The sequence below is a fragment of the Triplophysa dalaica genome, chromosome 18 (genome assembly GCF_015846415.1).
Source record: "Triplophysa dalaica isolate WHDGS20190420 chromosome 18, ASM1584641v1, whole genome shotgun sequence".
Classification (NCBI taxonomy): Eukaryota; Metazoa; Chordata; class Actinopteri; order Cypriniformes; family Nemacheilidae; genus Triplophysa; species Triplophysa dalaica.
The window spans coordinates 5,047,015-5,061,767 of record NC_079559.1 but is presented as its reverse complement, the minus strand read 5'-3'; the positions used below and the strand labels follow the sequence as shown (position 1 = coordinate 5,061,767).

Here is a 14,753-nt window from a genome sequence, read left to right as displayed (position 1 = left end):
ATTACTACAACAGATATGTTCTCTTGATAAATGAGACTTTATCTTGAAAGAGGTTTTAAGGACTCTTCACTGAAAAATGTGAGAGGAATGAGAGTTCAGTTTGGTGTGCGCAGAAAGTCAGCAGACCTAAGTGTTAAATGGAAATGGGAGTTGTGTGGCTGTTAGTTCATGTCTGTTAGCTTTATAGTCATGTTTTTGATATAGTGCACTCCTAAAAGTCTGTGAAAACAAAGGTTTTGCATCCATGTTGTGTAGTAAATGATTATGGCGCGTCTGGCATTGTAAATTGTCTTGTGTGTTGTGAGCACGACCAAACTAAGGACAAGGAAAGAGAGCAGAAGGAAAGGATGGGAGTTGTTTATTTACCATCATTTTTTGCTACAGAGACACATTTGTTTTAGGCCGAGTAATCACAATACTATTAGTTGCAAAAAAACTGTCCATTTCCTTAAAATACCAACTGATAAAATAATCTTTCTTTTACATATTTTTACTGTGTGATGGATGGCACATGACATATACATGATTACACAATATACATACATGCATTATTTGGTGTATGCTCTTAATGTCAAAATAATAATAAACAAACTTAAATACTGTAAATACTTTTTTATCTTGTTAACTAATGTTAAAGAGTAGTTTACCCCAAAACGAAAATTCTGTCATCATTAACTCATCCTCAAGTCATTTTAAACATTTTTGACTACCTTTTGCAGAATACAAAAGATTATATGTTTAAGAATGTCAATGGCCGAACAACATTGGCCCCTATTGACTTACATTGTATGAACACAAATCCACCAAGACATTTCTTAAAATATCAACTTTTGTGTTTCCCAGAAGAAAGAGTCATACAAATTTACAACCACATGAGAGTGAATAAATTCTGACCGAATGTTCATTTTTGGATGAACTATCCCTTTAATATTTGCAAGTTTAGTTAAAAATATCGACCTTCCGAGTCAGGTTGGATACTGTATACAACAGATTTCTACACATGTGCAAAAATAAAGACTAGTAATAAAATTATACCAGTGTCTTCATTTACATGCATATGCAAATTAACTTTCTGTGGTTATTCTAAAACCCGTGTTATCAGAGGAAGGCACTTTCACTTTTGCATTTGTGAGAATTACAGTAAGAGTTGAAGCGTCTCATTCATAATGTATGTCTGGAGCTGAGAGCGTGCAGTAAGCCGGTGCATTCTTGTGATATGACTCAAGAGAAATGAGGGCAGCACATCTGCAACACTCCTCACCGCTCGGTTTAGTTTTAACTCTGAATTAGTCATTTAATCTGTCCGACAAAAAAAAGTAATTCCTAAATCCACTGTTGGTTTAAACACATATAGGACGGTGTACTGCCGCTGAACTGTAAACTGTAGTGTTTCGATCGAAGCCTTTGAACTCATACAAGAGAAAAGTTGTTTATTTATCTTCGACATATTTACTCTCGGGCATAACAAAGCTGAATCCTCTGGTGTACCGGTCCTTTATCTGTCACACTGTGCCAGTGTCTGCTCAGGGCAACAGTCAGTCAAGGTGCAGTTCGGCCCGCTTATGTCGAATTATCCGTCCCTTCCACACTTGCAGTCTTAACTGTCTGCGTACAGGAGATGATGACTGGCGAAATAAGGTGCAATCCCACGTCACGATGCACGTCAAGGAAATCCCCATTACTCCCAGGGGATTATGGGTCAGCACATTGTAAACACAGCAGAGGGGACGCCAGGTAGAAGGTAGAAGCGTTATTGCTAGACTGGGGAAGCCCTTGAGTAAGCTGGGTTTGACCTCTGACCTCAACACTTTGATGATGTCAATGATGTTGCTGTTCTATTCGAAGAGCAGAAATCTTAATTTAAAGGCGGGATGTCCGATTTCTCATAGCCATTGTTGATGTTCAAATCACCAAAACAGACACACCCATACACCCCGTCCTGTGCACTGTGCACCTTACTGCTGATTGGCTACAAGGTTGTTTTGGTTCTCGGCCGACTTTGTCTAAACAAGCATAATTCGGAAATCGGACACCCCGGCTTTAACTTGCCTTACTAAAATGTATGCCTTAGTTTTTTTCCACAATTTGTTCCTGAGCAATTGATATAGAATTATTACATTTTATAAATCATGTTTGGTGTCACTTATTGATTTACTGCTGTATTTTATTCTAGTAATACACAAGGCAATACATGAGTGGCTTATTGCTTAACATTTTAGCTGTGTTAGTGAAGTTCTGTCGTGTGTCCCGTTTCCACATCGGACCAGCTATCCTAACTGCCCCATTTTATGCCTCCGCAGCTTTGACGTTGACAATGGCACCTCATCGGGACGCAGTCCGTTGGATCCCATGGCCAGCCCAGGGTCAGGCCTCATCCTCCAGGCCAACTTTGTGCACAGCCAGAGGAGGGAGTCTTTCCTTTACCGCTCAGACAGCGACTACGACCTCTCGCCAAAATCCATGTCCAGAAACTCCTCCATCGCCAGTGACATGTGAGTAAATGTGTCTTCTAACTGTAAAACCAGTTTGATCACATTTAAGATTAAAGGTCCAGTGTATTGCAATTAACGGCTCACTCCACCCCTCCCTTTCGAAGCACAACGGTGGCTGACACAGAACTAATATGTGGCCACTTCTTTGCCGAAGAAAATAGCGTATTTACGAAACGCGTTCTATAGAGCCGTTTGTCCATTTAGGGCTACTGTAGAAACAACATGGCAAATTCAATGCTGGGCAAAACATCTGAAAACTACATTAAATGGACAATGTGTGAATAGATTTATATTCACACGCATTGTGCCGTGCGATCGACGTAATTTGAGCTCGTCTGGGAAACCGATTCCGGTTAGTATAAAACTGTTCAGTATTCCATTCGGGATGATACCACTCTTCTAAAATTCATACACTAGATGGTTGAGTGCAAGGTGCATAGTTTAATTGCATAGTATTAGTGTATAAAATGTCATTTGGGACACAGTGATAGAAAAAGCTCCTTCTAAGCTCTTAAAATCATAACTCTTCATTAAGTTAGGTCTTTATACACTTCTGAAGACAAAGTTATGTTATTACGTTGCATTTCTGACAATGGATCCTCCAAAAGAAATTAATATAAAAAAAAATTCTTTCTTTGCAGACATGGTGATGATATGATTGTAACACCTTTTGCACAGGTATGACGATATTCAATTTTAAATATGTTGTGGTGGAGTTTACTTTATGACTCGGTTTGAAAACGTGAACTCTCGTCTTCTCTCAGGTTCTGGCGAGTTTAAGAACGGTCCGGAATAACTTTGCTGCTTTAACAAATGTCCAGCAGGAAAGAACCAATAACAAGTGAGTTAATGACATGTACAAACTTTCATCATACAGTATCAGTGGTATAAACTGGTAGTTTTGGGGTATTGGCTAAGTCTGTAAAGAGTAGCGCAACTGTTTAATGAATTCTGAGAATGTTGTTTTTATCATCAACTATGAAATGTGACTGACTGTGTCTTATATTGATGTCATCTTTTTTCCTTTTTGCTCAACCAGGAGATCCCCCATGTGTAACCCACCTCCCATCACAAAGACCTCCTACACAGGTATCTTTACCTCCTATCTTTACTTTAATGTTCATGGTCTGAAAATTTGCTGGGCATACGAGGGCATTTGCTCTTGATAGTGTCTAAATGGACACACAGATGGAATTAATGTAAAGAATTCAATCTGGGAGTTCGATTTAATAGTGTTTTTAGGGTTGTTATGTTTCGTAGTAAACTATCAAACACGGCGGGCCTGATGTAAGATTTGACGTCGGCCTTGTGTGGCATCTTCTGCTTTGTCTATTCCAGCCTGAGCTCAGCCTTCAGACATCCCATATCACAGCACTTATGTCATGTTCTTTAAAGTCGATAAAGAAAAGTAAAACACCCACCATATTTTGCATTGTCATTCTAGAATGTGACACACATTTCTCACTAATTGCGAGGTAGTGCTTATTTTATTGATTTCCTTTCGCTCATGGTCTGTTTCTAAAGGGATAATTCACTGAAAAATGTAGGTCATCATGTTTGGATGAAGTATCCCTGTAAGGTTTTTTGAAGAAAAGCATGTTACGAGTCGCAGGTGTTTGACCCAGATGTGTAGTACTAAGCATTGGCTTGGTGTTAAGCACGGGCAGAATGTTCAGCCTTAGAGATAAAAAAGACCGGTGTTATAGATTTATAATATTGATTTGTACCACCGGCAGCGAGCAGATGGACGCATTATACAATTTGGCTTCCCACGCTGAGTGCATCTCTCATGTGTCCCACAAAATATATTTGTTTGCTTTTGAGAGGCTTGTGGATTTGCATTTTTGATCATTATCCATGCACAAACAATTCAAAGTTTGCATTTAGTTTAGCCTTGGAAAACTCGGGGCAGTTGCGAGCGCAGATTTCTGAAGTTTTAGTCCAAGAGGTGCTAAAGTTTTGCTCAGGATTTCCTGTCTGACTGGGCGATGACCCATATTCCAAATTCCAGTCCAGCTTTTATTAGCAGCTTTCCTATCTGTGGAGCCAGTGCCCTCTCATGGGCTGGTGTATGATGTCGCGCTAAGCACGAGAAGAATGTCATTGACGTCAGTGCAGTCTCTTTCAGAGAGAGTGACACCCCAGCCCTCTTTACTTCAGCACACATACAGAAAAGAGAGAGACAGGCAGACAGAATGACTAAGATAATGTAAGCTTTGTTAAAGGAGCGTACATGTGGCACATACATTTCTCTTGCTTTGTTGGCGTAAGTGTTTCAACGTGTCTTTATAAGGCATTGACGTTTGTGCTTCTTAATCTTTTGTTTTTTTGCTCGTATTTATTCCCTGATATGGCCATCTCAATGTTTTCGAGAAGAAGCAATCAGTCATTTGTAGGCTCTGAGGGGCATCTTAAGTGGCCTCAGGGTCTGATCTCAGAAAAAAAATGTCTCTCCAGACTTGAGACTCTTATAATCGAAAATAACCCAAAAGCTGTCCCGTCATAAAACGTTTTGTCTCTCCGTAAAATAATCAAAGAGGGTCAACCATTAACCCGGGCTTGGGGTAAAAAATGCCACAAATATTTAAAAAGGCTTCATGCCCCTGCACTGAAGTCTGCTTTTTATCTGTTATGTTTTATTCTCTCCATATTTTTTAAAGCGAGACAGACATTTGACATAAATGAATAGCATGTTTTGTGTTTTATATGATTATCACTCTTAAAGCTAAAAATGGCCCTGAAAGCAAATCTATTAGTGCCCCTTCATAAAATAAATATCTAACATGTCCGAAAGTCTTACAAAAACCGCTGCTGTATCCAATGGACATTCTCTCTATCCGAGCTTCTCAGCTCCAGATCCTTTGAACTCCATGCCAGGATTTAGCCAACGTCCTTTCTCTCCTCCATGCAGCGGCACTGGCAAGCTTTAGGCTTGTGTTTCAAGAGGAAGCTCGGCTCATGTTCTGCTAGCGACACTCCACGGCTGCCCCGCGTTCATGCAGGGCATCCACTGCTCTGAGAAAGGAGACAGGCAGATGGGACCTTTGTTTTTCTCAGGTTGCGGTTCATCTAGCGTGACGGCTTAAGGACCGCGGAGACTCTTATCTGTTGCCGTTAGCCCTCTGTATGCTTTTCGCGTGCGCTTGTGCATGAGTGAGTGTGTCTGTGTTATTGTTATGACACCATGCCTGAATGCTTTGTTAAGGACCAGATTGAATGCTTGTAGGAGCTTCTCGGATGCAGAACGGTACGTGTCACGCAAAGATGGGCCTTCCCAGAGCAATGACATTTCTGTGTCCCGAGACGGCTTTCACCCTGGCCTCACCGACATGTAGGACCATTGATTCTGGGATCGCCTGACAATCATCGTGTTTATGTTGTGAAAGACTGCGTTAGAGCGCGTGTGGCCCCTTGTATGTTTTGCTTAGGGATATAGTGTTCCCCGCTTCTCATGAGATCTGGACCTCAGTTGGATCCCCGGTGCTCACTGGATGCACTTTTTTTTAGCAACTTGACTTTTTGGCTCAATTGTGAGCATCATCATTCACTGTGGAGGGCTTCAGCACAGCATGAAGAATTACCCATGCGTCCTGACGGGATATCCCAACATGGCGGTCTACAGCAGTTTGGGGCCTCTGCTGGGAGCCTCAGCTAGACCCCTCAAGCATCTGAGAATTGACTCCTTCCCTTCTTCTCTTCCTCCAGAGGAGGCCTACCAGAAGCTGGCCACAGACACCCTGGAGGAGCTGGACTGGTGCCTCGACCAGCTTGAGACCCTACAGACCAGACATTCTGTCGGTGAGATGGCATCTAACAAGGTAAGATCATCTCCTGGGTGGTTCCTCAAATGATGCATTGAAGTCTGTAGTGATATATGTTTATGATTTCAATTTTGGACATGAGTTTCTCACATTCCTTCTTTTTGTGGTTGAGGGTTTTCATGCAGTTTTGTGCAATAATTGCAAATGTGATGCATTGAGATCACACATGTAAGCACTTTTTGTGTTATCGGGAATGTTTGGTATTGTTTGTTGAATTGTTATAGATTTATTCCCTACCGATTTTGCGTCTGTACTTTTTGCACACATATACACAAGGATCTGTTCATACATGAACAACACACAGGCTAAAATGCTTTTATGGCAATTCAATCATATAAGTCTCGCCTAGTTGCTATTCGAGTGTCACTGTATTTTTATGCTTCGGTGTATTTTCTGTTTGCAATAACAGCAGCAGAATCGTCATTCAGACCGCACTGAGCATGCCCACAGTCTCCAGCAAGGCCCTAGTACACATACAGCATGCTAATCAGCCCTAGTGTGTATCTCCTCCAGTGCACTTGGCTACGGCGCCTCTCAAAAACACACAATTCGAGATGCCTTTACACACAACAAGGCTGACTGTCCGTAAGAAGTGACTAGCCTTAAATAAGAGAACGATTAAAAACACACATTTCCATACGTCTCACTCGACCAAACCCCCCTTCCCGTTCCCTCCTCAATTCCCAGTATCCATAGCAACGCACAAGGCCTGTCAGTGTGCTTTGTTGCATTAGCTCAATAGCAGTAGTGGCGTATCCCGTATAAAACTGCCTCTCTGTCGCCACGCAAGTGTTATGTTCTATTGAACTGATATAAATATCACTGTTTTCTTGCTGTTTCAGGACACAAATAGCTACTGCTAATGTGTTATGAAGGACACGTTTTTTATTGTTTATGGATACACAGCCACTATTGTTTTTTGCAATAGATATTCATTTTTGCTCAGTTGCTATGTACAGTATGTCATCTATGATTTTAGTGTGGCTTGATGTTTAACCTATACAGAGACCTGATATATGGAAAGCACAAATGCATTTTTCTTCATGTGAAAGATGTCACTTGAGCATGTATGCAGAGATATTTTCAAAACACTACAAATTTGGGTTTCCTTATGTATGATCCGGATATTAGACACACCTCTGTGTGTGTGAATGCTTTGATTAAACTGCATGGATACATATAGATGCAGATCAATTGTATAAGAAAAAAGCTCTTTCTCATTTTCACACGTACAGTATACCAACTAAGACATGTTAAAGAAGGATTGGATTTTGACAAAAATTGAAAGTCTGCATATGTGAACAAGTTATTCTACAGTTTTTTTCCTAAGGAATGTTTTTCTTCATTTATTGCTAAAGTATATGATATATTTTTACTCCTCTACATTTACACTTTTATTTCCTTACCTTTAAAACTTCAGTACATTAAAAATCTAGTACTTTTAGTACATCCTACCCATCAGATTAACCTACAATGTTACATAATTTTTTTGGTGCTATAAAATCATTCTACCTGTTTTTTTTTTATACCGCTACGGGAATTGTTGTTAAATCATTCTACAAACTATTTAATACCTATAGTACAATTTGATGGGGTGTTGCGCTGTAAATTAATTAATAGTTTATTTTATGCTGGTAGGATAATCTGACAGGGTATTTTGCATTGTGAAATCATCCTACCTGTTAATTTTCTTGATGTGGTTTAGATTATATTAAGTTTTGCCCTGCGCGAGGAAAATGTGACCGGGTACAGCCCCGCAAGTGTGAGGTTTTGCTTTGCCGACGCAGCTCGTCTTTCTCTTGATCTATCTGTGCAGCGACTGGCAGAAAACAGCAGCTCATTCTACTGACAAAACAGTGTATCCAAAATTCTGTTACGTGCTGCCTGGGCATATGAAATATAACGCTTATTTTCCATTATTATCAATGATCGTCTGGTATCTGTCTGTTGTAATCGACATTGGGATATATATATCCAATGATCTAAAGTATTAAACGTAAAAAGCACGGACATGTTTTGATGAAATGTACGGTAGTGGACTAAAACGTATGATACATGCTGTATAATATGGTGAAGTACATTTTCTGCCAAAGTAAAAACACTTTGATAAAATACAGATACGTTGATGGTATATACTTAATACTTAAATGAAAAATTCAAAAATAAAAATTCTGTCTTCACTTAATCACCCTCAAGTTGTTCCAAATCTGTACAAATGTCTTTGTTCTGTTGAATACAGCGAAAGATATTTGGAAGAATGCTTATAACTGTTCTCGGCCACTATTGACTAGCATAGTAGGAAAAAAATCTTTATCAATTTGGCGAAACCTAACTGACTTTAATTTACTCTGAATCAGTGCTGTACAGTATGTGATGATAAAAATTGCAATAAAATGTTATTTTAAGCTGCAATTTACAGTAAGGCTCGTTGAAATCCAAGCAAAGAAAACTGTGAATGAGCGATGCTTTTGATCTGCAATGTGTTATTATAGGGTTGCACTCAGGGAGAAATCATTATTTAGGTCCCAGAAAACACATTTTCAAGAAATCACAGCTACAAATTGTGTGATGTCGTCCCACTTTTTGCTCCGAGGCGCGTTTTAACACCCTCTAGATGTTCCAACAATAGAAACACAGGCCCCTCCGGCCGCGCGGACCTGCAGCAGCCTATTACTGTCAGCTCATCTGCTCCAGTAAAGCTGCAAATTACTCAGCATCCCACTGGTGGTACACAGTGACCAAACGTGTGAAATAATCCCCCACCGCATCCCGCCAGCTCCTATTCACTGCTGTAAAACTCAGCATCTCTATCTGGCTACGGGTTTTGAAACGATACCTCAGTGGCATGTTTCCAAAAGTGTACCTGGCGTTCAGGTACATTTTTAACAAATTTGCTCTTGGGGTAAATCTTTGCTTGTGGATAGTTAGTCAATTATTCGAAATGTTTTACATTTATGTTGAATATTTTGGCATGTAATGCAACCACAAGGATGGGAGACTTGAGCTAGTTGTCACAAATATTTTTTTTATAATTTTTTTTTTAGTATTTTTATATAATATATAAATATCTTTGCAGGCAGGAATTAAAAGTATGTGTCTTTACAGAAACTGTCTTTTAAAAATAATCCTACAGTCCTTTATTTGTGGGGCATGTTGTCACAGAGGATACCGGTAGCTTATTATAGGCTTATCTGCTAAATTCAAGTTGTGAAGCCATTTAAAAACCCAAAACAATTAATGAAACTGCAGAACATTTAATAAGGGCCATTGTGACAACTTGCCCCAATTAGATCAGACTTAAATTTTTACAATCAATAACATTTAGTCCATGAGACAACTAGCCCCGGGCTCCCTTAAAATTGCATACGCCATGTTTGCTGTGCTTCTTGCTATTTGTCATGTGGCCTAGACTGAAAAAGAAGTAGCTATTTTTTGTTCCAGTTGCGACTTCATACGGACAAGAATGATCGGGGACGTTTTTGACGCATTTAAAGTGTTTTTTACAATTCACCAGCACAGCGTCATTGGTTTATTTCCCTCACATATGGTCTCCATCGGCTCCCCTCTGTGGATTTATGTGAACGGACTGAATATTTTATGCGTCTGGTTGACACGATATCCAAAAATCACGTCATGCAGTGAAGATTACCTCACCCCTTTTCACACACACACACACACACACACACACATGTGCATCTTTACACACAGACAAACATGACGTGAACATGCATAAATAAGCACAACAAATAATGACTGTTCTTTCGCTGAGGTATCTGCTCCATTACAGAGCTCTCTCAGAAGGAACACAGCCTCCAGCTGAGATGTGGGAGGGGTCTGAGGGAACAAAACAGTCCCAGAGGGTTTGCATGTAAGCCTGGCTCGACCAATCAGCCACGGCGATGATCTCATTCCAATCGGGAGAAGGCACTCGATTGGCGGGGGGTTCTCTCAGGCAGGGCTCACACCTGAATAATGGTGCGAAACGCAGCCTTATTTGGAAGCTGGGCATATTTTCCTTCCAAGACACAAGATTTTTTCACTCGGCGGTTGGAAGATCGTGTGCGATGAGCGGATGCAGAGATGCTGTGACTTCTTCACACCCTGCTCCATGTTGTCAGGTTTCTTAACAACGCGGTTGTCCGTCACGAGAAATGGCGTGTAATTTCTGGAGTGTTCGGATGCTGTGTAGTGTCATATCATGGTATTTGTTGGGGTCGCTAAAAATAGAGAGTTTCTTTTAGACCTCCGACTCTGAGCTGTTCATATTGGTCTTCAGTGGTTTTTTATCTCATCTTTTGTCTGGATTTACACGTTCAAAATGCCTGACGCAAATTATTTACTGTCTGTTTCTTGGGGATATATAAAGGTGAGTTAATGACCCAAGTGATTGTATTCTTTTATTGGAATGTGGTTGGATAAACTGCTATTAAGATACATTTATTTAAATTATTGCATTTCTGGTATAGGTGCCTTCGTGTTTCAAATGAACATTGTAAATTTTTTAGACCTCGACACGAATGTCCCGTTTTCTAGTTAACTAGTTTTTCCTCCGACAATAACCATCATCAAAAGTCAATCAATAATCTTTTTTTGTCAAGGCCATACAGATCTGTTTCTTTAAACCTAAACCTTTAAATAACCGACATCACATGCTGTCGCCGAGCTGCGTTAGCTGTTTGCGGATTCGATTTTAAAGGAACAGTACACCCAAAAATGTCAATTCTGTCATCATTTACTCATCTTCCAGATGCTTCAAATCTGTATACATTTCTTTGTTCTGATAAACACAAAGAAAGATATTTGGAAGAATGCTTTGTAACCCGACCATTCTTGGCCACCATTGACTATCATAGTAGGACAATTGCTTTATAATTTCATTTGTTCTGTTGAACACAAAAGAAGATATTTTGAAGAATGTAGGAAAGCAAATGGTTGGATGGTGGTCAGTGGTGGCCAAGAACTGATTGTTTACAAGTAGGTTACATAGTAGGAAAAACTTCCAAATGTCTTTCTGTGTTCATCAGAACGAAGACATTTATACAGATTTAAAACAAATCGAGGGTGAGTAAATGATGACAGAATTGACATATTTGGGTGTACTGTTTCTTTAAATGTGCATCTGTCGTTTGAGTCTGCAAATCGCTTTAGAAATGGTAGACAGGCTTCTTGTTTTGTGACGTCTATCAGCAGGTCAGTTTGACCTGACATTCTTAACCGTGTGAGAGCATTCGTGTTCCAGGACGTCTGAAGAGCTCAGCCTTGAAATTAAAGCATATCTGAAAACAGATAACCACAAGTAGATAAAAATAGAAAAATCTCTCAACGGTTCAAAAAAGGTAGAAGGGAAAAGTGTGTCTTGTTCCAAAATGGATTTTAGAGGTGTTTTTTGCAAACGGGAGCACAAGCATTACACAACACCTCCACACTGGACATTTTTATTTTCAGTGGAATCTATTTCCAGTCTGATATTTGTGCTTGTTTGTCAGTGAATGCTCTTAACAATTTAGTAATAGTTCAATATAATGCCAGTCTTTTCTTTTAAGCACATAAAATAGTTGTAGATAGCAGCAGAATGTTTTTTTATATTTTCAACAATGTCCTCATGGTATTTCTCTTTTCTCTCCACAGTTCAAAAGGATGTTGAACAGAGAATTAACTCACCTGTCAGAGATGAGCCGGTCTGGTAACCAGGTGTCAGAGTTTATCTCAAGTACATTCTTAGGTGAGATCCTCTCCAATACACAATATAAAACAAATTTGTATACAAACACTATGATGTGTACATTTACATTTACATTTAGGCATTTGGCAGACGCTTTTATTCAAAGCGACTTACAGTGCACTTATTATACAGCAGGCAGCAGAACAGGAAGTCGTTTTAGTCTTGGGTCGCCTTTAGACTTATAACAAAATTAAATAAAACAGTTTAATGCGATATTTGATATGCCTAAAACTCTTACCGAGCACATTCTAAATAATGTTTTAGTGTAATTGTTTGCATCTTTCTAACATGTTGCTCACTTTCTATCAAAAAGTAAAGATAAAAAATTATCTAAATCCACACATGCTCATGTATAGGAAGTGTAGACAAAACCTATGACGACAAGCACGTATATCTCTTTGTATATGTAGATATCACATTGTGAAACATGATATGATAATACAGTTCACAGTGATAAAAGTCGTTCCAGTCATTGTTAAAACTGATACCGTCACCAGTTGGTGCATATAACATTATAAAATGGACATTTTCAGCTGGGGCAAACATTTAAATGTACAATTTTGGGGGTAATTTAGTGAACTACGACACATGATTTTCCATAGAAAGCACCTCAGTCACGCGACGGCTGCGAGACTAAATAATCACGCCACAATGAGATCATTACTTGACCGTAGCCCACCACTGATTTACGAAACTGCAAATACAGTAGCAGAAAATGCACCCGCTGTGATTTACAGCCTACCGACTCTGATTCCAGAACCTTCTCTGAGCTCTTTTTATGTATCTGTAGACAAGCAACACGAGGTGGAGATGCCATCGCCCCAGTCACAGAAAGACAAGGAGAAGAAGAAAAGGCCAATGTCCCAGATTAGTGGTGTAAAAAAGCTAACGCACAGTTCCAGCCTCACCAACTCTAACATCCCCCGATTTGGGGTCAAAACAGAAACGGAGGACGAGCTGGCCAAGGTGTGTGTGTATCGTTAAATTGACCATTAAAGTCTTAATTGTAAAAAGAACCATTCTAAATATGTGTCTCATATGTTACTTTAGGAGTTTGAAGATGTAAATAAATGGGGCCTTAATGTCTTCAAAGTCTCTGAGTTTTCTGGAAACAGACCTTTAACAGTTATGATGTACACGATATTCCAGGTACAGTTTTGTATTAATGTATATATTGTATAAATTGAGTTTTAATTTTTCCTTCCTAATTTGACACAGTGTGCTGTTTGTGTCCCCCACAGGAGAGAGACTTGCTGAAGACGTTTAAAATTCCCCTTGATACCTTTATCACCTATCTGATGACTTTAGAGGACCATTACCATGTTGACGTTGCCTATCACAACAACATCCATGCTGCTGATGTCACGCAGTCCACTCACGTTCTGCTATCAACCCCTGCCCTTGAGGTGCCATACCGTCCCAGAATGCAACGCATTACATTTTTGGGTGTTGTTCGAGTTAGTTAATTTAGTTTTTTATCATTTTCAGGCTGTGTTTACAGATCTGGAGATCCTCGCTGCCATTTTCGCCAGTGCCATTCATGATGTTGATCACCCAGGAGTCTCCAACCAGTTTCTCATTAACACTAGTAAGATTATAGAGATCCTATTGCATATCAGAGTTATGTTTTGTTTTCATTGTTGTTTTATTAGTTTTTTGATTTAGCTTTTATTTTATATTTTAGTTTTCATGTTAATTTTAGTTACATTTTATTATGTACTTTTATCATGTTATTTTTTTATTGCTATATAAATTTAATATTTTTTGTTTTAGTTATTTTTTTAATTTACAGCTTTAGTGCATTTACGTAGAACTTTATAAATGTACATTTTAGTTTAATTTTGAGCAATTTTGTTTTGTTTTTTGCTATTTTATTATTTGTTTGTTATTTTTTATTGCATTATAAGTTAATTTTTTTCGTTTTTTTTATAATTTCAGTGAAATAGAAAAAAGGTTCATATTTAGGCAGGGGCAATATTTCAGTTTAGTTTGAGTATTTCAAATAACATTTAAACCAACATCGTATTTATTTTTTTCTTGGTAAAGAATTATAACCTTATCTGATGGCATAAAAACATTGTCAAGAATCTGCTCAAATATAACAAAAATGTGCAGTGTTTTACACTTCCTATAGCATTGTGCTGCGTTCACACCAAAACGCGAATTAAGCCATTTGTGTAAGTACATAACAAACAAAGTCAAAGCATACGTCAATCACGTCTTCCACGCAAGTTGAAAAATACTCAAGCGAGAAATTCGTGCGAAGAGCTCATTAACACCTTCTGACACTTCCGGACGTGTGAAGAAATTCTCTGCCACGTGATGTTTTTCACGTCACTCGCTCAAATATAAGGAACTAACCCTGCAAATTAATTAAGAGCGAGGAATGCAATGCTTCGCATTTGGTGTGAACAGCAATTAGAACCAAAAAGACGAGTAATTATATAGTACATTTTTATATTATTTAAAAACAAAGGGGGTATATCTCTTCTTAAAATTATTTTCCCAGAACACACTTCCTAGAATCCTGTTTTGATGTCTAGCAAAACCACTTGCAACTTGAGCATGCCGTTAAAAAACGTTCAGTAGTTTGTAGAAAAATCGATCTGTTTTTAAGCCTTTATCACGTGCTGCATCAGTCAATGGGAGGATTTCTCATGCTATCGATGCATGTGCAGGGCAGCTGCATGTGTCTGTGATTCATGGTCCACGTTCACG

The 14,753-nt window shown here is 39.0% G+C and overlaps 1 protein-coding gene across 5 annotated transcripts in view; it reads left to right on the top strand.

Annotated features, from left to right (window-relative positions):
• LOC130407156 (cAMP-specific 3',5'-cyclic phosphodiesterase 4D-like) overlaps positions 1–14,753 on the top strand; it is a 101,261-nt gene that overhangs the window by 81,260 nt on the left and 5,248 nt on the right. For all 5 annotated transcript variants that reach the window (XM_056729854.1, XM_056729855.1, XM_056729856.1 and 2 more), the window contains 10 exons: positions 2,301–2,492; positions 3,134–3,170; positions 3,257–3,333; positions 3,532–3,581; positions 6,198–6,310; positions 11,942–12,035; positions 12,826–13,001; positions 13,086–13,184; positions 13,277–13,441; positions 13,524–13,623. In XM_056729854.1, the coding sequence (XP_056585832.1) occupies positions 2,301–2,492; positions 3,134–3,170; positions 3,257–3,333; positions 3,532–3,581; positions 6,198–6,310; positions 11,942–12,035; positions 12,826–13,001; positions 13,086–13,184; positions 13,277–13,441; positions 13,524–13,623 (1,103 nt within the window). The remainder of the gene's footprint in view (positions 1–2,300; positions 2,493–3,133; positions 3,171–3,256; positions 3,334–3,531; positions 3,582–6,197; positions 6,311–11,941; positions 12,036–12,825; positions 13,002–13,085; positions 13,185–13,276; positions 13,442–13,523; positions 13,624–14,753) is intronic.